Genomic DNA, 25,956 nt, shown 5'->3' on the forward strand with positions numbered 1-25,956 from the left:
GGAGGAGGGGCAGAGGGAGAGAGAGACCCTAAAGCAGACTCCCTGCTGAGAGCGGAGCCAATAGGGGCACCAACTGAGCCACCCAGGATCCCCTCAAATGATTTTTGATGTAAGACCTGATTACCCATCCCTTGTCTGCCTCCTCACCCACTGAAGTTTATCTTTCCTACATCTCATACGCTGATCATACTTTCTGGCTTCCAGAATGATCATCACAGAAAATATTTGTGCTAGAAGCAATGTTATCACCTTTGTAATAAAACCTGGGGGGGGGGGGAAGTGTTTTCATTCCTGGCATTCCTGTTTTATTTAGTCTTAAGTAAGAGGATGTCAGATAAATGGAGATACATAGAAAATTGGAAGTAAGGATTAATATAGTTTTTTTTTTTAAGATTTTATTTATGTGACAGAGACAGCCAGCGAGAGAGGGAACACAGCAGGGGAGTGGGAGAGGAAGAAGCAGGCTCCCAGCGGAGGAGCCAAATGTGGGACTCAATCCCGGAACCCCCGGAACGCCAGGATATCGCCCTGAGCCAAAGGCAGCCGCTTAACGACTGCGCTACCGAGGCTCCCCCTCCAATATAAGTTATTAAGGGCATAAAAATGGTCAAGGTTTTCCAAGGAAGCTTATAAAACAATGATGATTTGGTTTGCACTTTAAAATAATAGTGATGCCTTATACTAATAAATTCTATTATTCTCAAAGGAATTTGGCATCTCATGAGGTCATCTTAAGCTTGAGCCATGGGCCAAGTAGTTGTTCTAATTGTACAGAACAGAACAACAGAAGGATTATATATCTCGCCCAAAAGTCACCCAGTTTGTGGTAAAACTGGAATAAGAGCACATTCATCAAACTTTTAAATATTTTTTTCCACTACACCTTGTTTCTGTAAGTTACCACAGCAAGATGTTTATTTTTTTTAAGATTTTACTTATTTATTTGACAGAGAAAGAAGAGAGCACAAGCAAGGGGAGCAACAGAGGGAGAGGGAGAGGGAGAAGCAGGCTCCCGGCTGAGCAAGAAACCCTTTGCAGAACTTGATCCCAGGTCTCCGGGACCATGACTGAGCTAAAGGCAGACACTTAACTGATTGAGCCACCCAGGTGCCCCGGTAAGATGTTTTAAAAAAGAAAATTCACAAGTCAGTTTTTAATCAAGGCTAGAGGCGATGGGGGGTGACTAGGAAAGAACTGAACAGCCTCATTAAGTTGCTTATTTTTTCTTAAAAATGGAATTCCCTGGCAAGAGTAAACCTTCTCTTAGGTTAGGGTTTCTCTGGGCTTTGCTGTATTTTATATTTTTTCAAACATAGTCCTACTAGGTAAGAATGTGTAGAAATTTTATTTGAGTGGGTCATCAATCAAATTCTTTATCGCAGAAAAGGTCTGTGCAAAATACTGAGATTCAGCATAAGCTAATGCTGCTTTGTACCTCTTGCTTCGCATGTCAGTGGAGGAGGGTAGCATCTCTGGTATTCTGGGACTTGTCACCCCACCAGCCTCCCAATGGTTTTCTGGGCATTTTTGTTCCCTTAACCTTTGAACACAAACTCAGTTGTGTCTATAGTCATTCAAAACCCAGAGAATCAGTGTAAAGGTTCAGAGGGAACCAGAAGCCTACTGTGATATGAAGTAAGAGGCAAATGACAGGTCTAGTAATTTATTTAGACTCTCTGCATACTTACCATTCTTGTTTTGAAGACAAGTTATTATTTCTCTTTTCTAGCCATTATTCATGAGCGTGACTTACATATAAGGAGATTTATTTTTAAATCTATTTATTTTTAAATAGATTTTAAATCTATTTATATTTAAATCTATTTAAATTTATTTTAAATCTCTTTATGTATTAATACATAAAAGGAGAATTATTTTTAAAAACTGATTTCAGACATGGGTGCCTAGCTGGCTCAGTCAATGGAGCATGCAACTCTTGATCTCAGGGTTGTGAGTTGGGTGTAGAGATTACTTAAAAACAAAATCTAAAGAAAAAAAACTTGGGCAAAATTTCATTTTTTTAAAGATTTTATTTATTTGTCAGAGAGAGAGGGAGAGCACAAGCAGGGGGAGCAGCAGGCAGAGGGAGCAGCAGGCTCCCCGCTGAGCAAGGAGCCCAATGCAGGACTCGATCCCAGGACCTGGGATCATGACCTGAGCCAAAGGCAGATGCTTAACCAACTGAGCCACCCAGGCATCCCTCAGGCAAAATTTTATACTGGACTTATTTTGAGCATTCTTGAAGTTCTGGTAGTGACCCAGCGTCTGTATTTTCTGAACAGGAATTGATACCTCTCCAATACAAACATCCCTCTCCCCATTATTACTGCACTAGAATGGAAGCAGAACTCTAGGTAAATCAAGTACAAATCATTCAGATGAGTAGCCATAGTGGCATCACCCCATCTCCTTATTCCTTATGCCTTTTTCTGTATTCCTTTTTGCCTCATCTAATGTCAGGTCTGCAAATATAACCAAATGTAAACACTATTCTTTTTATTATTTCAATTTGAACATGGAGCCATACAAGACACTCCATTTTTAAAAGATTTTATTTTTTTTATTTGAGAGAGAGAAAGAGACAGAGCATGGGCAGAGGGGAAGGGGCCAAGGGAGAGAGAGAAGCAGACTCCCCATTGAGCAGGGACCCCAATGCCAGGCTTCATCCCAGGACCCTGGGATCATGACCTGAGCTGAAGGCAGACGTTTAACTGACTGAGCCACTCAGGCGCCCCTAGAAGCCCCATTTTTGAGTAAGGATTATTTTTGTCTTCATGAAACTTTGAGATCACTGGAGTTGGATCGCTAGTTATTTAGTTTTCGGTAGAAGAGAATGGTACTAGCAGAAAAACCTAAGAAGAGCAAGAGAGTAGGAAATATTGCTGTGCTTCATTTTCCTGTAGGAATCCCCAAAAAACCTGGGGTAGGGGCTCAAGCAATAGTTGCCAACATAGATGTCTACTACATAAGGCTTTGAGATCTTCCTTGATATACCCAAGGCTGTGCTGCCTGCTGGACCAGAATTCTAGCAGAAGCTGGCTCTACTTTCAGGAAACAAGACATACAAATATGAAACAATATGTAGAAGTAGCAACTTCATTATCTCTTCACGTATCCTTGTTGAACTTTAGCCATGTGCCAAATACAGATACCATTATAGACCTTGGAGATACAAAATTGAATAGAGCATGGACCCCAGACAAGGAGTACATTATTACTGCAGTCTTTGAATGACCAGTATTATCCAATGTCCTGGCTCTTCAGATTTTCTCTCTTTCTTCCTTCCTCCCCTTACCAACTCCTTTTAAAAAATTCACTGTTGGGGCACCTGGGTGGCTTAGGCGTTGAGCATCTGCCTTCGGCTTGGGGCGTGATCCCGGAGTTCTGGGATCAAGCCCCACGTCAGGCTCTTCCGCTGGGAGCCTGCTGCTTCCTCTCCCACTCCCCTGCTTGTGTTCCCTCTCTCGCTGGCTGTCTCTCTCTCTCTCTCTCAAATAAATAAATAAAATCTTAAAAAAAAAAAAAGTTCACTGTTAAAAGTGTGAGATATTTTGTCTTGGACAGAGAATTGATTCAAGGATAAGGAAAAAAGGGTTGGAATCAAAACAAAACTCTCTGAAGACTTTGAGATTTCACAGATACTGAATTAATATTTAGATAAATAATCTAGACGATTAGATACAGAAATAGTTCAGGTATACTAATAATTTTACTTAACCTTTCATTATGAAATGTACCAGTTGGCGTGAGCTGCAGGAAAGTAAAAGGTTCGGCAGATGTAAAAGTTATTTATTGCCGCATAACGGATCACACAAAACTTAGTAGCTTGAAATAACAGCGATTTTACTTGCTCATAATTCTGTGGGTCAGCAATTTGCGGTAGGTCTAGCTGGGCAGTCCTGCTAGTCTTGCTGGTCTTATTACTATCCCAAAACAGCATAAATGGAAACTGCAAAGCCTTCTAAGACCTAGGCTCAGAAGTCACAAAGTGTCACTCCTGTCTCATTCTCATGGACAAAGCAAATCAGCAGGCCAGCCCAGATTCATGGGAAGGAAAATAGATTCACGTCTTAATGGATAGAATGATGAAGTCACCTGGCAATGGAGCCTGCACGGAAGGCTGGGACGCGTTCTTACAACCAACTTTGCGAACACTCTACTGCCTCAGATTAGCTACAACAGCTAAAGACAGGACAGTAAGTAAGCTTCATCGGGAAAAGATTTGGAAACCATTAAATGATATTTGAATTGTTTTAAAGTATTGAGTAAAAGAATATCAAAAACTAAAACAGTAAAAACCCTCGTCACACAGCTTTGTTTACTCAACGTAATCTGTCTCTTACTTCCAAATCTCCCACTCACTCTCAACACTCTGCACTCTGGTTTCCAACCTCACCAGCTCCACTGAAATGGCTGCTTCCAGGCACCTCACTTTGTTGCTGAGTCCGATGGACACTTTCAGGCTTCTTATCTAGCTTTTCATCAGCTTCCACTGCCTGCTGTTGTTCCCTTGAAACATCTTCCTCCCTTGATTGCTCTGAATTACTTTTGTCTTTATTCCTCTCTCTTTGACTTCTCTTTCCAACACACACACACACACACACACACACACACACACACACACACGCATATGCAGGCTTGATTTCCCACTGTTTCTTTGTGCTTACATAGCATCCTGTACATACCTCTTTCTTCATACTTACATGTTATGAAATTAGCTATTTTCTTATCTGTCTTACTGGACTTTAAGTGCCTTGAGGGTAAGGACCACGTCTGTAAAGCCCGGACCTAGCATAATGCCTAGTACTCTGTAAGTCCTCAGTAAGCTTTTTTTTTTTTTTTTTGGTAGTTTTATGGTTTTATTAACATAAATACAACATGCACATAAGCTACCTATTCACTTTCTTTGCTGCACAGCCTGGCATTAGGATTGGTGACTCTGATGGCCAGTTGGGCTGCTCATTCCACAATGGTTTTGTGGTTCTTGGAGGAAACATTGTGAGCAATTCTGCACAGTAAGATTTTTTGCACATGAGCAGCACTTCAAGCTCCTTGAAATTGTAGACTAAGAACTTCCAGAAGCCACTGGGCAGCATGTGCTTTGTTTTGGTGTAGCTCCCATAACCAATGCTGGGCATCAAGATCTGGCCCTCAAATCTTCTGTGCACCCTATTGTCAATGCCTCTGGATTTCCACCAGTTGCATGTAATTTTTTTTTAAGATTTTCTTTCTTTGTTTGAGAGAATGAGACAGAGACAGTGAGAGAGAGCATGAGCAGGGAGGAGAGGAAGAAGCAGGATCCCCACTGAGCAGGGAGCCCAAGTTGGGGCTTGAGTCCAGGACCCTGAGATCATGACCTGAGCCGAAGGCAGACTCTCTTTTTTTTCTTTTAAGATTTTATTTATTTATTCGAAAGAGAGACAGCCAGTGAGAGAGGGAACACAAGCAGGGGGAGTGGGAGAGGATGAAGCAGGCTCATAGCGGAGGAGCCTGATGTGGGGCTCGATCCCATAACGCCAGGATCACACCCTGAGCCGAAGGCAGATGCTTAACGACTGCGCCACCCAGGCGTGAAGGCAGACTCTTAACCGACTAAGCCGCCCAGGCACCCCTAGTTGCCCTTAATTTTGACATATTAGTCTGACTGGTGCCAGATGAACTTCTTGGTCCTCTTTTTAACAATCCTGGGCTTCACTAGAAGTCTGAGGGCAACCGTGATGCTGAGTAGAAGAAGCTGCCCCCTCCACAGGCAGCAAGCAGCAAGGAAGAGAGGGGCTTTAGTAAGTTTTCACTAAATTAAATTGGACTGTGAGGGAATAGAGAAATGTATGTTGCTGGCAGCAACAGGTGCTATAATACGCTTCATATTTGTTGCCCTAGTAATCCCACATTGGAAGAACATACTTCCAGGAAATCATCTGAAAGAAAATAATCTTTATTGCCATTACTTAGAAAGAGCCATATTTATCATTGCAGGGGCAAAATGCAGACAATCAAAATGTCCAATGAATTAAGGACCCAAACTATAAACTATGGTAAATCAATGTGATAAAATATATAATCATTAAAAATATACATGAGTGGGTGCAAAAAAAAAAAAAAATAGAGGAAACTCCAGAAAATAACAAGTGTTGGCAAGGATGAGGAGAAATTGGAATTCTTGTGTGTTGTTGCTGGTGGAATTGCAAAATGATGCAGCACATATAGGAAAATCTTTGACAGTTGCCCCAAAAAGTTAAACAGAGTTACCATATGGCCCAGCAATACCAGTCCTGGGTATATACCCCAAAACCTGTACATAAATGTTCAGAGGAGCATTTTTCATCATAGCAAAAAAAAAAAAAAAATGGAAGCAACCTAAATGTCTATCAACTGATGAATGGATAAACAAAATGTGTACATCCAAACAATGGGATATTATTCACCCATATAAAGGAATGAGGGACTGATACATGCTACAACATGGATGAACCTTTAAACGTTATGCTAAGTGAAAGAGGCCAGGCACAAAAGGCCATATGCTGTATGGTTTCATTTGTATGAAATGTCCAGAATATGTAAATCCATAGAAACAGAAAGTGGATTAGTGATTGCCAGAGGATGAGGGTGAGGAGGATTGAGAATAACTACTGACAGGTACGGGGTTTCTTTTAGGATGATGAAAATGTTCTGGAATTAGATAATGGTGGTGGTTGCACACCCTTAATGAATATACTAAAAACTATTGAAATGTACCCTTTATTTTTTATTTTTTTTTAAAGATTTTATTTTTTATTTGACAGAGAGACAGCCAGTGAGAGAGGGAACACAAGCAGGGGGAGTGGGAGAGGAAGAAGCAGGCTTCCAGTGGAGGAGCCTGATGTGGGGCTCGATCCCAGAATGCCGGGATCACGCCCTGAGCCGAAGGCAGACGCTTAACGACTGTGCCAGCCAGGCGCCCCGAAATGTACCCTTTAAAATTTTATAAGTGAATTTTTTCTCAATTTTGAAAAGTAAAATAACATTATATTCAAAAGAAAAGCACAAAATAGCAAGTACACACTTCCTACAACCAAAAGTATATTGATGACCAGGGAAAGACAGAAGAATATCATGAACTTGGTGTTTATAGTTTATGGGCTTTTTATTATTTTAGTTAAAGTTGCTTCGAATTTGGTACTTTTTAAGACATATCTGCCAGAACATTATGGCAAATTTGCAAAGCGAGAACTGTAGAACTATAAAGTCCTGCAGTATAGTATAAAACTGTAAAGTTCTAACATTTTATAAAGTAGGAAGGGACACGTGTTAATAGGGTGCTTGTTTAGGATAACCTGTCTCTTATCAATGGGAAGATGGTTGTAAGGATTTGATGTAAGCATCAGCAAATTTCTCATACTGGATTTCTCTTTCCGGTTAGGCGTGAGAATAGGGATAAGAAAGTCCAAAAAGGATCAGAAGCAAACCGTTGAGGTAGCCACCAGCCAGTCCCCTCTTAAATCAGTAGGTAGGTAATCAACAGAAAGAGAAATAACAGTTTCTGTAGAGAAATTTGAAATAATGAAGACAATAAAATGGATTCAAAAAGAGCCCAAATTCCTATAAAGGAATAAGGCTTGCAAATAAGGAAATAGGTAAAAAGCCAAGGGGAGAATTAAGGAGGATAAAGCACTTTTAATCGGTAATTTTAAAAATCCCATCTTTGTACAGGCACAGCCTTTAAGCTTTATGAAGTGCTAGAAGTAAAGACTTTACTTTTAGAAATGAAAGCCTAGATATATATTAGAAGAAACAATTCTCTCATAAAGAAGGCACCTGTGGCTGGAGTTCCTGGCAGCCATGGCCGCCATCACCCCAACCCTGGAGAGGAGTTGCTCTCGAAGGTACTGGGAAGACTGAGGAGGAGCTGAAAAAGGATGACAGGATCCAGATAAATCACTGTAGGAGAGACCATGGAGTCTGACAGAGATGTGCCCAGAGACGGTTGGGTCCAAAGCCAGAGCTGCTTTGGATCTCTCCTTACCTGAGGCTCAAAACTGCGGATTTTTCCAGGGCAGCCTTCCTTTATGACCCTGGCTCTTCCTGTGGTCTTCGAGACTGAAAAGCTGCAAATACAGATCCTTCTAGGGCCCAGCACAGGGCTGTCAGAGGGAATGCTGGGGGCTCTACCTTCTTGTCCCAGACGGATCTAGATTGTTACTGCGATAGCTGAGCTGTCTTAATGGGAAAAAATTGCAATTCAGTAGTATTTGAACTGCTGATTCTTAGGATTGATTTTTTTTCATATAATGTTATATATTAGTTTCAGGTGTACAGCATACTGATTCAACAGTTATGTGGATTATCTGGATTACTTCTATTTTTATTTAAAATGTTGACACATTCATTCTATCTAAACCTGGTGAGGGGAACTCTCCTGTTTTATCTCACAGAGTCCCAACCTCATCTGTACCCTTCATGCTGTCCTGACTTACAGCTCTGTCCCCACTCTGATACCAGACTGCAGCAATGCAGACCGTGACTCCAGCTCTGGCCATGCCACCCCTTCCACTAAACTGCTCCTAACCAGAATATCCCCTCACTCTCCCACTGTGGGGTAGTTGCTGATACCATCGGAGGGATGTACCCTGACCATTAACAGCTGTTCGGGTTTTATCTTAGAATGGAGCCGTGGGCAGGGACATGCCCGTGTCATGAAACCGAGCAAATACATCAGAGTAGAATGTGGCTGTAGTGCAGAGAAGCAACAGTGAATTGCTATGTGGAGGGGGGGCCCCCTACAGCATCATCCACAGGATAGGACTATGGGGGGCAGAATAGAAGCTCATTTCCTTTGTGCATTTTGGCTGTTAGACCTCTGTGTGTATGTTTTTTTAAAAAATGTAAAATAATAGAAAAATCAACCCTTTTTGTCTTTAAATATTAAAGTGTGTGGGGTGCGTGGCTGGCTCGGTCAGAAGAGAATGGGACTCTTGATCTTGGGGTTGAGAGTTTGAGCCCCACATCAGGCACAGAGATTACTTACATACATACATACATACATATTAAAGTGTGATAACTGGAAGAAAAAACGGAGAGGGCATCTGTGTGTTTAGACTATGTAAAGACATACTATATATATTGCATCCACAAACTTGTCTTTTAGCAGAGATAATCCAAGATGGCGGAGGAGTAGGAGACCTTAGTTTCGTTTGGTCCCAGGAATTCAGCTAGATAGCTATCAAATCATTCTGAACACCTGCGAACTCAAGCAGAGACCTAAGAATAGCTGCAACTCTACAAAAAGAAAAGCAATCGCTTTCTGCAAGAATAACAAGACAGAAAAACTCACCTCAAAAAAGAGAACAAGAGGCAGTACTGACTACCAGGGACCTAATCAGTGTAGACATAAGCAAGATGTTGGAACTAGCGTTCAGAATAATGATTATAAGGATACCAGCTGGGCTAGTAAACTCTTAATCATAGGAAACAAACTGAGAATTGCTGGAAGGGAGAGGGGGCGAGAGGATGGGGGAACTGGGTGATGGACATTAAGGAGGGAACATAATGTAATGAGCACTGGGTATTATTTAAGACTAATGAATCCCTGACCTCTACTTCTGAAACTAATAATACATTATGTGTTAATTAATTGAATTTAAATAAAAAATAAAAATTTTTTAAAAGAAAGAAAATAAAAGAATGGCCAAAAGAAGTTCTCTGAACAAAAGAAAAATGATAAAAGAGAGAGCCTTGAAACATCAAGAAAGGAGAAAGAACATGGCAAGCAAAAATATGGGTAAATACAATAGGTATTTCTCTGTCTGAGTTTTCTAAATTATATTTGCTGGTTTTAAAAAAGCATAACACTGGTGTAGTTTTAAATGTATGCAGAAGAAATATTAAAGACAACTATATTATAAAAGGGAGAGGGAAGTGAGATAAAAAAAGAAGGTAAGAGTTCTACACTTTGCTCAGAATGGTAAAATAAGGGGGGCGCCTGGGTGGCACAGCGGTTAAGCGTCTGCCTTCGGCTCAGGGCGTGATCCCGGCGTTATGGGATCGAGCCCCACATCAGGCTCCTCCGCTATGAGCCTGCTTCTTCCTCTCCCGCTCCCCCTGCTTGTGTTCCCTCTCTCGCTGGCTGTCTCTCTCTCTGTCAAATAAATAAATAAAATCTTTAAAAAAAAAAAAAAAGAATGGTAAAATAAAGGACACCGTCAATCGAGGGACTTTCTACAAAATACCAGACATTCTACAGGAGCCTAAGGAAACATGATGGCTAAATGTATTGTGATTTCCTGGATGAGATCCTGAAATAGAAAAAGGACATTAGATTTTAAAAAACTGAGGAATCTGAATAACTACAGACTTCAGTTTAAAATAATTACGAATATCAGTTCGTTAATTGTGGCAGATTTACCATACTAATATTTATAATAGAAGTATGACTATATGAAAACTCTCTCTACTATCTTTGCAATTTCTCTGTAAATGTATAACTATTCTAAAATTTAAAGTTTCCTTTAAAAAAATGCTACACCATTAAAAAAAAAAACTTATCTTTTAGGAGAAAAAGCATAAGGATGAATCAAATAGTCTTGTTTTTTTTTTTAATTGCCCAGCATGGAGCCCAGCCCAGAGCCTGAACTCATAACCCCGAGATCAAGACCTTGAGATCAAGACCTGAGCTGAGATCAAAAGTCAAACATTAGTCAACCAACTAAGCCACCCAGGTACCCCCAAATATTCTCTTAACAGTCAAACCCAGGAAGGTTTCCTCATCTCTGTCTCCATCATCATCATCATCATCATCCATTTTAACTATAACATATGGAAGGTAATATACTTGCAATCCACACAGCACCACGAATTAACAGATGTTAATCTTTTGCCAGGCATGTTTCAGGACTTTTGTTTCTTTTTTGTTTCAGCTGAAGCTCCAGATCTTTACTATCTCTTTCCCTTTTATCCCCAGAAATAACCATGATCTTGAGGTTGTTTATCATTCCTATTCATATTTTATACTTTCATTATATATGTTCACATCCAGATTCAATACAGCATTATTTTGGGCATACATATGTGCAGGTGTGTGTGTACTTAATGGTATCCCACTGTTCCTACCATTTACAACATTTTTTAGACTTAACATTGTTTTAAGGTTGATCCACATCCATACATAATAGATCTAGTTCATTCACTTTAATTTCTGCCTGGTTTTAAAGTATGGTGTGAGTGCTGAGTGGCTCAGTCCATTAAGCGTCTGCCTTTGGCTCAGGTCATGATCCCAGGGTCCTGGGATATGGTCCCGAATCAGGCTCCCTGCTCAGCAGGAAGCCTGCTTCTCCCTCTCCCTCTCCCCCTGCTCACACTCGCTCTCTTTCTCTCTTTTGCACATGCGCACACGTGTGCACATACCCGCTCTCTTTCTCTCAAGTAAATAAATAATAATTTTTTTTTAAAAATGAAGTATGGTGGCACATTGTAAAACTATGATTTGTTTATTCATTCTACTATTTGTGTATGGTAGGTTATTTCCACTTCTTGGGCCATTCTTTAATAAATTTCCTTTCTAAAATTTGTTTAAAATTCACAGACTTCCAAGAAAAAACAATCTGAGAGCTATATTAAGTAAAAAACAACTTTTTTGTATATTTCTTTTGTGTGTGAGAGAGCAACATGAAAGTTGTGGTCACTTCATTTTTCAAAAACAAGAACAGGAAACATAACACTTTTAAAGTAAATAACTCAAAAGCAAAGTATACAGTTTGGTTCGTTTCATGACCAGAAAAAGACCCATGAGTACTTTCAGTTTCTAAATTACACATTGTCTTTAATTATTTTAATTTTTTTCAATAAGCCTGCATTGCTCTAATAAACTAAAATCAAAGTTGCTTTTTTAAATAAATTATTTTCTTGTTTTTATATTTTTAATATAAGTATATCGTTTTTGCCCCAACACAGTGAAATTTTAATTGAATGCAAACTCCTGTTTGGTGGGATTTATTCTTTAGGTGTGAGATAAAGGTCCAAACTAATTCTACAAGTTCAAGGAGACAGCATGGTACTCACCCTCTTTTTTATTTGACCTGAGTATTGTGTGATCAGTTCACGTCCTGTTGGTAATTGTGACCCATCAAATGGCCTCTACCCATCTCATTACATCAGTTAGTCTTGAGGAGGTTGGATCTTATCCTGTAAAGGATGTTTTAAACATATTATTTATTTAACAGAGAGAGAGAGCACGAGCAAGGGGGAGCAGAAGAGGGAGAGGGAGAAGCAGACTCCTCACTGAACAGGGAGCCTGACTTGGGGCTCAATCCCAGGACCCTGGGATCATGACCTGAGCCAAAGGCAGACGCTTAACTGACTGAGCCACCAAGGCGCCCCTATAAAGGATGTTTTTAAGTGTTCTAAGAATACTTAGCTTTTCTGTAATGCATTTGGAGAAACTTTTAGGAACACGTGTAATACCAGTGACTGTAAGAGTGCCATCCATCTGCTACAAAGAAAACGATGTTTTAAGGGAATGGATATGATTGCCATTCTGTAATTCATTTAGAGAATTTTTTTTTAAACAAATGTAACAAAGGCACCTGGGTGGCTCAGTGGGTTAAGCATCTGACTCTTGATTTTGGCTCAGGTCATGATCTCGGGGTCGTGAGATCGAGCCCCGCATGGGGCTCCACACTAAACATGGAACCTGCTTAAGAATCTCTCTCTCCCTCTCCCACCCTCTAAAAAAAAGAAAAAAGAAAAAGATGATTATAAGAGCTGTATGCATGCTGCTTTGAGAAGAGTGTTATTTAAGGGAATCTGGGTGATAGGCATTCTGTGATGCACTTAAAAAATGTGTTTAATAAAACAGAGGTATAAGTGTGCTATATGCCTGCTACCTTGACAAGAGTATTATTCCAGAGTGATTTGAATAACTTGAGAGAGAAAGAGTTCAGGAAGACAACCCCATTGAGTTTTATGAACTCTGGGATCATCTCCCAGTTGTGCATGCATAAATCTGACCCTAAATAGCATACTATACGCATAGAACCACAGTGAGACAGACCATCACCAGGGCCCATACTGGCCACTGGGGGGCATATATGCAGCAGATCTGAATAGCACTGCAGACTTTTGGAAAGGGAACTGATGTTAAAAATACAATCCACAGTGGGTTAGTCAGATCTCATGACCTGAACCAAACCAGGTCAATCCCTGCTAACACAAAAAAATTAACATTTTCCATAGGCTTTAAATGGCATAACATCAAATGTCCAGATACAATCCAAAATTACTCGGTTTATAAAAAAAAATAGGAAATCTCAACTCACATGGGAAAAAAAACAATCAACAGACAACAATGCTGAAATGACATAGATGTTGGAATTATTTAAAAAAAAAGATATTAAAGCAATTATTATAAAAGTGTCATAAGTATGAACATTCTTGAAATGAATGAGAAGATGAAGTTTCAGTGAAGAAACAGAAAATTTAAAGATCCAAATGGTAATAACAGTAATCAAACAATTTTTAAATTACTGCATGGATTCTATTTGTTTCATATTGCTTCTGTAACAAATTACTACAAATATCGTGATTTAAAACAAAACAAACGTCGTATCTTACAGTCATGAGGATCAGACATCTGAAGTGAATCTTATGAGGTTAAAATCAAGATGTCAGCAGGGCTGCATTTCTTTTGGAGGTTCTGGAGAGGAATCCATTTCCTTGCCTCTTCCAGCTCCTAGAGGCTGCCTTCATTCTTTGGCTCATGGCCCCTTTCTCCAGCTTCAAAGCACATCACCCCAACCTCTGCTTCTGTTGTAGATCTTCTGTTTTGTCCCTCATAGTCCTGTCTTCTTTTTATAAGGATGCTGGTGATTACATTGGGCCCACCCGGATAATCCAGGATAACCTTCCTATCTCAAGATCCTTAACTCAGTCACATCTGTTATTCACAAGAAAGAGAAAAAAAAAATTGAAAAACTGAGCAAAGCTACAGGGGTCTATGAAAAAAATAATACAGGGGGAAAATCTAACATTTGTCATTAGAGTCCAAGAAAGAGAGGAGAAAGAATGTGGTGCAGAAAAAATATTTGAAGAAATAATGGCTGAAATGCTCAAATTTGATGGGATACATAAAGCTACATATGCGAAAAGCTCAGTGAATCCAAAACAGGATTAGCCTAAAAAAAAACCAAAACAAACAAAAAAACCCAGCCTAGCCACATCATAACAGTTTCAAGACAAAGGAAAAAAACTTGAAAGCAGCATAGAAATGATACATTACTTACAAGGGAACAATAACTATGGATTTTGCATTAGAAACCATGAGGGCCAGGGGCACCTGGGGGGCACAGTCGTTAAGCGTCTAGACGCCTTGGGCTCAGGGCGTGATTCCAGGGTCCTGGGATAGAGCCCCACATCGGGCTCTTCCGCTGGGAGCCTGCTGCTTCCTCTCCCACTCCCCCTGCTTGTGTTCCCTCTCTCGCTGGCTGTCTCTCTCTGTCAAATAAATAAATAAATTCTTTAAAAAAAAGAAAGAAAGAAAGAAAGAAAGAAAGGAAGGAAGGAAGGAAGGAAGGGAGGGAGGGAGGGAGGAAGGAAGGAAGGAAGGAAAGAAGGAAAGAAACCATGAGGGCCAGAAGAAAATGGAACAAGATTTTAAAGTACAGTTGATCCTTGAACAACTTGAAGGTTAGGGATGCTAACGCCCGCACAGTCAAAAATCGATGTATACCTTCCGACTCCCCCAAAACGTAACCTCTAATAGCCTACTGTTGGCCAGAAGCCTTACTGATAACAGAAGCAGTCAGTTAACATCTATTTTGTGTGTTATATATATTATATAGTGCATTCTTAGAATAAAGTAACGTAGAGAAAAGAAAATGTTAAGAAAATCATAAGGAAGAGAGTGGAAGGGGGTGGGCAAAAGGGGTGAAGGGGAGTGGAAGTTACAGGCTTCCAGGTACAGAATGAATAGGTCACAGGAATGAAAGGCGCAGCATAGGGAATCTAGTCAATGGTATTGTAATAGTGTTTTTTGGTGCCAGGTGGTAGCTACACTTGTAGCGAGCACGGCATCAGGTATAGAGCTGTTGAACCATTGTGCTGTACACCTGAAACTAACATAACATCATGTGTCAACTATTCAAAAAAGAAAAAAGGAAGAAAGAAAAAAATCGTTAAGAAAGAAAAAATGCATTTATAGCACCATACTGTATTTATTGAAAAAGATTGCATCTAAGTGGACCCGCACAGGTTAAACCCATGTTGTTCAAGGGTCAGCTGTGCTACAAAGATCACATAATTCAACTGCTTCATTGTATTGATGTGAAAAGCGAGGTCTCTAGAAAGATGAAGTGACTGTCTTGAATCACAAGCTTCTTTAATTCTGTAACTTAATGTAATAACCACTTTTCTGCCATCACAGCTTCCTTGGCTTTTCTGAGCATGTGTCCATACACATTCCTTTAGCTGCAAATAACAGAAACCTGCTCTAACTAGCTCAAGCAAGAAGGGAAATAATTAAAAGAAGCTGGGGCCCCTGATGGAACTCAAGATCAGGAGTGCAAAGGAGCATCAAAAACAAACTAAAGTTGAAACAATGTGCTCTCTTCTTGTTTCTTTCCATTTTTGTTCACACTTTATCCTCACTCTTTCTTTGAGCGCAGACCATTTCCCCAGTCCATATGACCGAGAACTAGTAGCTGGTGAGATTTACATGTTGCAGGTCCAAATTCAGGCCCTCACTAGTCCCAGCTCCCAGAATATCTCAGAAGAGAGAAATGTTCCAACATGGCGTTTGATGTGTCCTCAACTGACTGTACTGTAGTCAGGGAGCCGTAGCAGGACTGTGTAAAGTGACCACTTGCATGCTATACCTGGGATTATGGGCGGAGGGTAATTTGAGGAAGTGAGTCAGAAAGTAAGTGGAATAGAAGCAGTAACAGCAGGCTTCCAGAACAAGTCTCTTGGCACACATTCCCCTATGGCTTGTAGCAAGGTGTTGAAACAGATTTCCTAGGTTTACTGATTTTATAAAATCTACTCATTTGTATATTTTGTCATTAGTTATATGAAGTTTTCCAGTTTTCTCTTTCACGAGAGTATTGAAATAAATCTTGTTATAATTTTGCATGGTGTTGGCAAGGAACGTTTACTCTTTTCTTCTCACATTTCCACCGAGGCAAGGGAACTTCTCCCCAGAAGGATATAGTCTCTGCTCCCTCTCCCTCTTCCGCAAGCAAAAAGGGATTTCACTGCCTGGTAAGACAGGCAGAATATGCTCTGGGTGCTCCCTCTTTGGAAATGGCCAGTCCTGCAGACTCATTCTGAGCAACTCCGTCCCCCCAAGGGAGACCCGGAGATGCCTGGCTATGTCAGGGACTGGGCTAGGTAAATTCAGTTCGGGGAGGATGTATTGGGAAGGGCATCTGGCTGAGATCCGAACCACCTTCTCTCACTCAGCTCTGCCAGTAACGAAGCTGCTCTTGATCCCCAGCTGTCCGATTCCTGTGTCTGCTTCTCCATCAGTTGCTGCTTCTCCAACCTTAACATGTAGTTGTTCATAGAAAAAATAATTGTTCTTCTTTCATGGAGTCATATTACCACTCACAGCCTTTTATGATTTGTATAAGACATTTCATATTTTTCCTTGTAGATCACAGCTTTGTTCCCAATGGTCACATTTGCTGAATTAAGCACATCTAGATAAGCAAGGTACTCATGAGCTGACTTTGAAAGAACTGCTTGATTCTTACACACAAACTCTCCATACTCCGTCCTGTTTTTAATATTATATTCATCTCCTCTCCTCCTTAGGAAAAGAAGCTTTTTTGAAGAACTGTCTTCTTTGTGGGATCAAATGCTATCTCATACTATCTTTAATGCATTTTTGTGGCCAGAAGTTCCTATGATTCTATATTTAAATTGATCTATCTTAATTCCCTTTATCTAATTCCTCAGATTCAAAGTCAGAAGACCCGGCTTTAAGCTCTGGTTCTGCCATCCACTAGCTGTGTGATCTCCTGGCTCCTTTTCCTTTTCTGTAAAGTAAGAGAGCTGGAGTAGATGGAGTAGATAATAATTGAGGTAGGGAAACTGAAAAGGCTTGGTTTGTGCTGTTTTCCTGCGAGGCCCTATTTACTCAACGTTCTGTATTTCACCTGGCATCTGAGTAAAAACCAGAGAAGCTACATTCCCACTCCAAGAGGGAAGCAAGAGAGTTAACCATTCTCTGAGTTTCATCCTTGGCCCCCAAACACCTGACAATGGCTAAGAAGAGCGGGATTCCAAACATGTTCTAGGACATTAGCTTCAAACAAACCTCAGCTGACGCTGGCATCAATGCTCCCTACCTTCAACAGTTGATGAAATAACACCTATCATTCACCTTTGATTGGACCCTACCCTGGATTCCTGAAGGAACACGTATCCAGGAACCCTAACCCCCAGCAACAATGAGACTAACTCTCCTTTCTTTTCCGAGTCTCCCAGACACTCCATCTGCTATTCTCTTGTCACTCACGCTATTCAGTGAACTCTGTTTTCACTTCCTCCTCACACTCATTTGACTTCTATGCAAAGCCAAGGAGCCTCTTGGCTGGGCCTGTGCGATCCCCCCTCTGGATCCTCGGACCCAGCCTGCCTGCTTCAATATCTCAGCTAAAGTCCCTTCCCAGTCTAACAACCTATCATTTAATATTTCCAATAATGTCATGCCGCGTCAGGTGGAAAGAGAATAAGAAGTTAGGATTCATATGGGGTAAAGGTCTAAGCTGCATTTATTCTTTAATAATCTATTAGTAGCTTACATAGTAAAGGAGGTAAAACTTCCTAAGATAACTTTTTCGAATACAGATAAGAGAAGCAGAGATTACAAACCTTTTTATCAAAGACTCCGCTGACATGGCCTGGAGGGCTCAAAGCACAAAGGAATAGAAAGGAAATTTCTTTTGCCCAGGGTGCAAACTAGGAGCCCAGAGAAGCTGCCAGCAGGGGTGGAAACTTAACTGGTTTCCAAGTATCATTAGGTATTTAGAAGGACAGAGGCCAAGAACCTTACAGTTGACCTTCGACTTGGGAGTAGGTAGGTGACAGCAATTAAGTACGTGTTTGTCTGAACCCCACCCTAAGCCTGAGACCTGATTCAGCCTCTGACTGCTTCCTGGAAACCAGGGACACCTGGGCAAACCTGAAGGACTCTGAACCTGGTTGGTCTACAAGAGAGGAGTTGAGACTGTAAGATTTGTTTGTTTTTAAGATCTATTCATCTGAGAGAGAGAAAGTGCACGCGAGCAGGGGGGTGAGAAGGGACAGGGGGAAAAGGAGAGAATCTCAAACAGACTCTCTGCCGAGCAGGGACCTCCCCCCCTCCAAAGCATGACTAAGACGAAATCAAGAGTGGGTCACTTAAGCGACTGAGCCACCCAGGCACCCCAAGATTTAATATTTTTATTAGGACTGCTCTTCCATTATAGAATACAAAATTGAAAAATACAGAACATAGAAAAACATGCCAAATCCTACCATTTAGTTAAAACCACTGTTGATGTCTTGATGTGTTTCTTTTCTTTTTTTTTTTAGGTAGGCCCCACACTGGGTGTGGAATCCCACATGGGCCCAAACGCACGACCCTGAAATCAAGACTTGAGCTGAGATCAAGTGTCAGAAGCTTAACCGACTGAGTCACCCAGGTGCCCCTTGGTGTGTGTCATTTATCCATTGATTCATTTAAAACAAATATCATTTAAGGCCTCTGGTGCGCAGTGTGAAGCCCTGAGGAATCCTGAGGTAAAGTCAACAGATACTTTCTAGAGCCTGTAGCTTCCCTTCCAATCTTTTCTCAGTATTTTTTGTACAGGCAAAAGTGTTTGAAACTTCTCTCAAATTACAGAAACTGTTCCATCTCTCTCTTCTGTAGTCCCTGCCCCTTGACTGACCCTGTTGAACATCATCCAGGACCACTTCGTGCTTGGACTGACGCACTCTGGTGACTGTGGCCGAAGCTGGTGGTGGCCCGTATCACCCTGGCCCCTCTGAGACCACCTGCAGCTGCAGTGGACAGTTCCCAACATGCTGATGGCATCCCCGCTCCACGTTCTCAAACCTGATTCTTTCCCACTCTCAAGTTTTCTGAAATCACTTATTAACAAAGTCTTTGCTCCCATGCATGTCATTGCTCTGTGTGTCAAGCATAGCTGACAGCCATGACCTTTGGCAGCCATCCTAGCAAGGGGACAGTTGAGGTGGTGGTGGAAGTAGAAATGTATCGAGGCTAGGGTTTTACCCTATGTCTTGTGTGTATGTGTGTGTGTATGTGTGTGTGTGCACACATGTGTGTGTTTATGCACGTATGTATGTTCGTGTGTATATGTGTGCATGTTTAAATCTACTCTTCCTTTTTTTAATTAGGAAAATACATGCCTATGTTTAGAAAAAATATGTATCAAACAGACACATCTGCACCCTTAATCCCCTTCCCCAGAAGCAACAGTTGCCAACGTTCTGATGTGTTTTTCCAGAAATATTCTAGGTATAAAAAACACAGATATTGAATATTGATTCCCCTTTTTATGTAAAAGGCAGCATAATATAGACTTTACACTTCACCATATATATTGAACTCCACTCCAAAATAGAGTTACTTCACTTTTTCTCCACAACAATGTTCTGTTGTTTGGAAATGTCCCTTCTGAATGGACATTTTGGTTGTTTAACTCATTGGCTGTCACGAACAACTCTGCCTCGAACATCCTTGTACACACGCTTTTGTATGCATGTATCACTACCCTTTGTCAGCACCGAATATAATCAGTAGTTTGTCTTTTGATAATTAGTAGGTGACAGTATTTTCTTATCTCATTTTTTTTACTTTTTTCTTTTTTGTTTTCTTATTTTTGTCTTTGTCTTTTTTGTTTTCAGTTTTATTTTCTTATTTCAATGTGAATTTTTTATATGTTTATCAAACTGTTGATATTTTTCAGTAAACTGACCTTTTCTAATTTTTGCCCATTTTCTATCTTAGTGATGTAAGATAAAAAATTCTTATGTTGGGGCGCCTGGGTGGCACAGCGGTTAAGCGCCTGCCTTCGGCTCAGGGCGTGATCCCGGCGTTATGGGATCGAGCCCCACATCAGGCTCCTCCGCTATGAGCCTGCTTCTTCCTCTCCCACTCCCCCTGCTTGTGTTCCCTCTCTCGCTGGCTATCTCTGTTAAATAAATAAATCTTTAAAAAAAAAAAAATTCTTATGTTAAGGTTGGCCCTTTATTCAATCATGGTGCTACAAACATGTTGTCTTTCACCTTTTACCCTAATGTTCTTTTCATCCCCCATTTAAAGCTTTTTAAACAGTCTAATTTATTTTCTTTCTGGCTTTCTGGGTTTTGTGTCTTGTTTAGAAAAGCCGTCCTCACTTCAAAAATATTTTGTGAAATTACTTAATAATTTCTCCCAGAATTTTTCTTGGTTAAATTTAAGACTCTGGAAATAATTTTAAGCTAGAAATCAGTCCTAATGTTTGTCTTTTCTACTGTTGCTCAGTGATCCAGCTTCCTGGAAGTTTCAGGACAATCCAGATTTCCCAGATCCCTGGCTTATTGGCACATTGCTTGTTGTGACCTAGAACGCCCAAGTCCTCTCCTGTGAACCGAGTTCTTGGTTCAGACCCCAGGGGGAAACTGTGCAGACCATTCTCACTGGGGCCCCACAGGGACCTGGATGACCATGTGACTCAGTCACAGACTGTAGCACTTCCTCTGTAAATTCGGCTGGCTCCTGCCCCCTCTTCCCTCCCATCCCAGCTGTGCTGAGCCTTGCCAGCTCTTCTGTGAGGGAATTTGCATCATGCAGCAGCCGGAGGACTCTTGAGGACCGCTTCGCTGAGCCATGGTCTGTTCAGCTGCCCCTGTGCTACTCCTGGCCATGACTCTCCCCCTGGTGGGGTCACCAGTTGTGCAAGCATCCCAACCTGTGAGTACGACTGGGGCGGGGACCCAGGGAGGTCAACAGAACTGACATAGGGGACTGTCAGTGTGAGAGGCAGCAAGGTGTGGATGAAGGGGCAGGTGGAGGGGCAAGGGCCGGAGGGAGAGGACGTAATGTAAAAAGGAGAGGCCAGTTTGTTATAAAATCTCTGAGCGATCAGTCTTATTTTCCAGGGTGTGGGATAGCTTTGTTTCTTTGAGTCACTGTGAACTCCAGTGATGCCAGCTGCACTTTGGATAAAGGCTCTCCCAGTCAAGCTTACCATTTAAAAATGGAAAGAACAGAAGGATTTTCCAGAGTTGGGAACCATGGGCCTAGAGGACAGGAGAGAATCTGAAGAAAGACAGCAGAGTCAAGATTAGCACTTTTTGATCCCTGTTTTCTCCCAGGAAGACATCTGTATCTCTATCTGTATCCCTATCCATATCTGTATCTGTTTTTAGATAGATACCCACATTCACATACAATTTAGAGAGAGGGAGGAGTTGGTGAAGAAATAATATGCAAGAACCAGAGACTAAGGGAAGATGCTGCCTTATGCTCACCCTCATGGCGATTCCTGTGGAGAGAACAGAATTCCCCAAGCCTCTGGGCCCCAGCCAGCTCTGCCTAGCCCTCCCCACTGGTGTCCCAGACACAGCCATTTCAATTAGCCTAGAGGCCCAGGGACAGGTAAATTCAGGAAGGAATTAAACAAAACATGTTGACTCTCCAGGGTGTGCCTGGTTCCTGGGTTCAGTTGGGATTTGCAGGCCCTGGCAGCGTCCTTGGGGCTGCATCCCTGGCATCTTCTACCGGAAGCCCGCTTTCCTCTCCTGATGAGTCTGCTTGATTCTAGGCACAAAGAAGAGTTTCAAAGAGAGGAAGTCATGCCAAACTACTCAGGCTACCCCCTGAGTTGCCTGGGGAAGAAGGTGTCCCTGGAAGAAACTTGGGGTCAGCCTCCTCTCAGAGGCTCTCTTCTGTGCTCTGTTCCAGGGACAGAGTCAGGCTGGAGGGGAATCGGGACAGCAACTGGACCAAAGGAGTGGAGCAGCAGGTAGTGAGTGGATTGGAGTGGACAGGAGGAGGAAGGGGGAGGGCGGGAAGGCAAGGGGGGAGGACAGCGAGCAGGCAATGAGGCTGAAGAGGCCCCACGGAGGACTGGAATCATGGCCAGTCACGGTGGTCACACAGGTCCAGAGGCCAGTTCTCTAGCTGTGAGGCCTTGAGAAAATCATCTTGGAGAGCCTCGTCTATAAAATGAGGGTTTTGGGGAGGGTGACATGGAGCTGTGTGCGAAGGCACCGTAGCTAGTGAGGGGTCACGGCCCTCTAGAGTCTTGTCAGCTCCTAGCTGAACTATGGGAGGTAGGATCTGCCTGGGTCCAGGCAGTGACCAGCCCATGGCCTTGCCACCTCTCCTCTCCAGCTGCCCCCTCTGCTCCTGTAGAATCAGTCCTGGCCTCAGTCTATGTACAGCTGGACTTGTCAAATCAGACCTGGCCACTGGCGCTCTCCAAGACCCTGACTCACCCCCTTGCCTCGGATTCCTCTTTCTCAAGAACTCTCACTGGCCTCAGCCTCACGACAGGTAGGGGGGATTGTAAGGAGCCCTGCCTCGCAAAGGCACTTCCACCACTTGTGGGGGACGAGGGCTGAGAGAAGAGAGCATGGGCTTCCTGGGTCTCCTGCAGCCAGCTCGCCTGAACCGCTGCCAGCCCCTCCCATTTCCGGGAGGGTCTCCGTGGCACGGCTCCTTCCTCACTTCCCCACCAGACAGACCCTTCCCTTCCTGTTCCGTGTCCCCATATTCTAAACTTCGGCAGAGACCCAAGAGACAGATGGTGGTGAGCTCGGACTTCGCCCCCCCGACCCCACCCCTGATGACTTTGTCCAGCAGAACCTCTGCTGCTTTGAACCCTGAGGAGGCAGTCCCTGATGGCTGAGGCTCTTGTGACTTCGGGACGGCTCCAGACAGCCAGCCCTAGAGCCTCTCAGGCATCACGCTACCTGGCTGCCTCATACAGCCTGTCCACTTCTTGTCCCCGCCCTCTGCCGCAGAGTGTAACGGCCACGACGATGGGCAAACCTATTGTGCTTGCCTCTCTGGGTACCAGTGGAACGCCAGCATCTGCTCCCATCATCCTCCCTGCCAGACCGCCCACAACCACGGGCCCTGCGGCTGTCTGGTCTTCGGCCCTACTGAAGCCGGCTACTGCCAGTTGCTGCCACCTGGTGAGGAGTGTTGGGAACTTGGAAACCAATGGGCCCAAGTGAAAGAAAGCATGTGTTTTCTCCTCTCTGACCCCTGTATTTCTGCCAGCTGGCCCAAGCCCAGAAGCTCCACCGGGTGGGAGAATCACCAGTTAATCCTGGCGGGTCACAGCCTCGAGCTTGGGACCTGAGTAGCGAGACAAATGAACAACAGGGCTCCTGAGACATACGGACAAGGAGAGAAAGGGCTAGAGCGACTGCTGTTGACCCTAGAGGGCCAGGAAGGGGCTCCAGCAGCCCCAGGTTACCTAGGGGAGGGGGAATCATGGGCTACAAGGCTTCCCCGTTTGGTTCCCAATGATAGGGCCCTCCAGCTGGACTGCAGCAGCCACACTCACCTGGGGACAAAACAAAAGCAAACAGTACTGGGAGCGGTGGGGAGAGACAGAGGAGGAATGGACTTCTGAAAATGGGGAAGGAGGGAGAGCTTAACCACAGAGGGCCACCATCCTGCTCTAAGGGGCCCCTGCCTCCTGCCTCCCCGCAGTCCCTGGAAGGCTGAGCCCAAATTCCTGCGTGCAGGCGCCTGGCACCACTCTGAATCTGACCCTCGTCAAGAGCCGTGAGACCACCAACCTGAACTGGTTCCTGCGGCATGCGGACAGCCCCACACCCATCCTCCTGCAGCCAGGGACACATGTGTCCCTGGCCTCTAGCCCGGGCGAGGCTGTCCTCAGCATCCTCAACGTCTCCCATAGATGGGCAGGTAGCCAGCCTGCCCTTCCTCTCATCTCTCTTCTCCCCTGTCTTCCGCTTCGCTTCGTCCTTCTCTTCCCCTGCTCCCCTCGCCTTCCTCCTCCTCCCTCTCCTCTCCTTCCTGCTTTTCTCTCCCCTTCCTTTCCCTTTGCATCCTTCCATTTATTCACTCTGGGGGAAAAAAGGCTAAGGGACCCACTGATGTGAACAATTATAACAGGAGAATGAAGAAGGTAGGGTGTCCATTTTGGCAGAGAACAGACAGTGTGTTTTGCTTCAAGCTGCTGCAGTGGCAGCAGGTGGTTGGGAAAGAGCATCCCCTGGCGGGAAAGAGGTTCACCTTGGAATTCATGGCTCCAAGCTATTAAAAAAAGTCAGGAGCCTCTTCTACAGGCCTCTTCCTCCTGGAAATCCTTTCCGGGGGCAGGGATCTTTGTTGCTGGGCTTAAGGAGAGGCCGTACCAGAAAGGCAGACCTCAGGTGTGGCTTTGGAGGCACAGGTGAGGGCCGGAGGAGCCGGGAGGTGCAGCAGGTGTGTATCTGCAGGTGAGTACCTGTGCTGCTTTGAGGCTCAGGGATTCAGGTGGGAGCTGTCCCAGGTGGTGAAAGTGCCCCTGCAGGCGTCAGATGTGGCTCGGCTTCCAGACCAGCTCTCCATTTCCTGTGCCACCTGCCCTGGCTTCCAGCTGACCTGCTGCATCCCCAGCACGCACCTGGCCTACACAGCTTCCTGGAGTCCCGGAGAGGGCAGCAAAGGTACAGAGGGGCTGTCAGGGTCAGGGGACAGGTGGCAGCTGGTCTCCAGGCAGCTGGTTCTCCAGCTTACAGGAAGAAGTGGCGCAGTTCAACCTGGGAGTTCTGGGTCCAAGTGCAACCCTGTTTTTACCCCGCAAGCAATCCTAGTTCTATTGACACAGCAATAACCACATGAGTGTAGACAACCGTTTGTAAAATGTTTTCACACGATCTTCATGAACTCTTGCAATACACTCTGTGAAGTTCGTTTGATGATCGTCCCCATTTTACAAATGAGGAACCTGGCTTCAAGTCCTGGGGCTAGAGACCTCCAGGTGCCGCTCACCAAAATCCAAGATCTGCAGATCGATGCTCGCATACCTCAGCTCTTCCCCGCTGTGTCATCTGCTTCTGAAGTTGCTAGAAAGACTGGAAGGATACCTCTGGGCCTGCTGGGCTCCAGGTCTGCTCCAGGCGCAGTCACTGTCCCCTCTCATGTTATCTTCAGCCTCCTTAGTCAGCAGGCCAGGCTCCCGGTGCTTTGTGCTGGCTGTGCAGCGCTGCCCTGCGGCTGACACCACATACACGTGTGAGCTGCAGAGCCCGGGACTGAGCCCTCTCAGGGTCCCCATCTCTGTCACCATCATCCAGGGTACGTGGCGCTTGGGGTCCAGCCGATTGACCTCTCACCTGCTTGCCCTGGGTGCTCCTCGATGTTTCCCTGCACTGGGCCCCACAGCCAGTCTCCAGAGCCTGAACAGGTTTCTGCCCCAGAAAGCTGGGGGCTGGACTGTGGTTGCTGAGCCTCCCTGATATCATTCTTCAGACGGAGACAACACCTGCCCTGAGGACTCCTCAGCTGTGGCCTGGAATGTCACCAAGGCTGGCCACGTGGCACAGGCCCCATGTCCGGTGAACAGGACAGGCATGGTAAAGCGGACCTGTGGGCCTGATGGGAATTGGGAGCCCGTTCACAGCAGCTGCACAGACGCAGAGCTCCTGGCCTTGCATCACAGAGCCCAGGTAAAGCTTTAGGCCCCCACTGCCCACATGCCTCACCCTCCGTGACCTACCCCTTTCTCACTCAGGACCTAGCTTTAGAAGTCTTTCACTCTGAGGCCCAGCCTGAAGGTCATTCGCCTTCTCTGAACTGGAGCCTAGCAGAGCCAAGGAGTGAGGTGGGGGCCAAAGAGTGCCCGGCACTGTCATTGTGGAGAGCGTGCTATTTTCCAATCTTTCCCCACCAAGTGTCTGTCCCACTAACATGGGTGCCGATTTCTTCCATGTGGCTCACTCGATCTTTGCTTCCTGCTCCCTCGGGAC

At 43.9% G+C, this 25,956-nt stretch overlaps 1 protein-coding gene across 4 annotated transcripts in view; it reads left to right on the forward strand.

Moving 5' to 3' along the window:
- ADGRF3 (adhesion G protein-coupled receptor F3) overlaps positions 1-25,956 on the forward strand; it is a 35,830-nt gene that overhangs the window by 1,470 nt on the left and 8,404 nt on the right. Inside the window, exons 2-13 of one of the 4 annotated variants that reach the window (XR_008958210.1) lie at positions 951-1,115; positions 3,938-4,196; positions 10,584-10,694; positions 18,547-18,666; positions 18,884-20,932; positions 21,926-21,986; positions 22,358-22,519; positions 22,990-23,163; positions 23,690-23,908; positions 24,445-24,654; positions 25,142-25,285; positions 25,460-25,656. Coding sequence is in view for 1 of the 4 variants with exons in the window: in XM_057309133.1 (XP_057165116.1) it covers positions 20,849-20,932; positions 21,926-21,986; positions 22,358-22,519; positions 22,990-23,163; positions 23,690-23,908; positions 24,445-24,654; positions 25,142-25,285; positions 25,460-25,656 (1,251 nt within the window). In the remaining 3 variants the exon portion in view is untranslated. Of the gene's footprint in view, positions 1-950; positions 1,116-3,937; positions 4,197-10,583; positions 10,695-18,546; positions 20,933-21,925; positions 21,987-22,357; positions 22,520-22,989; positions 23,164-23,689; positions 23,909-24,444; positions 24,655-25,141; positions 25,286-25,459; positions 25,657-25,956 lie in introns of all 4 variants that reach the window. The other 3 variants (XM_057309133.1, XR_008958212.1, XR_008958211.1) reach the window with 3 other exon arrangements.

The sequence above is a fragment of the Ursus arctos genome, unplaced genomic scaffold (assembly GCF_023065955.2).
Source record: "Ursus arctos isolate Adak ecotype North America unplaced genomic scaffold, UrsArc2.0 scaffold_8, whole genome shotgun sequence".
In the NCBI taxonomy this organism is placed as follows: Eukaryota; Metazoa; Chordata; class Mammalia; order Carnivora; family Ursidae; genus Ursus; species Ursus arctos.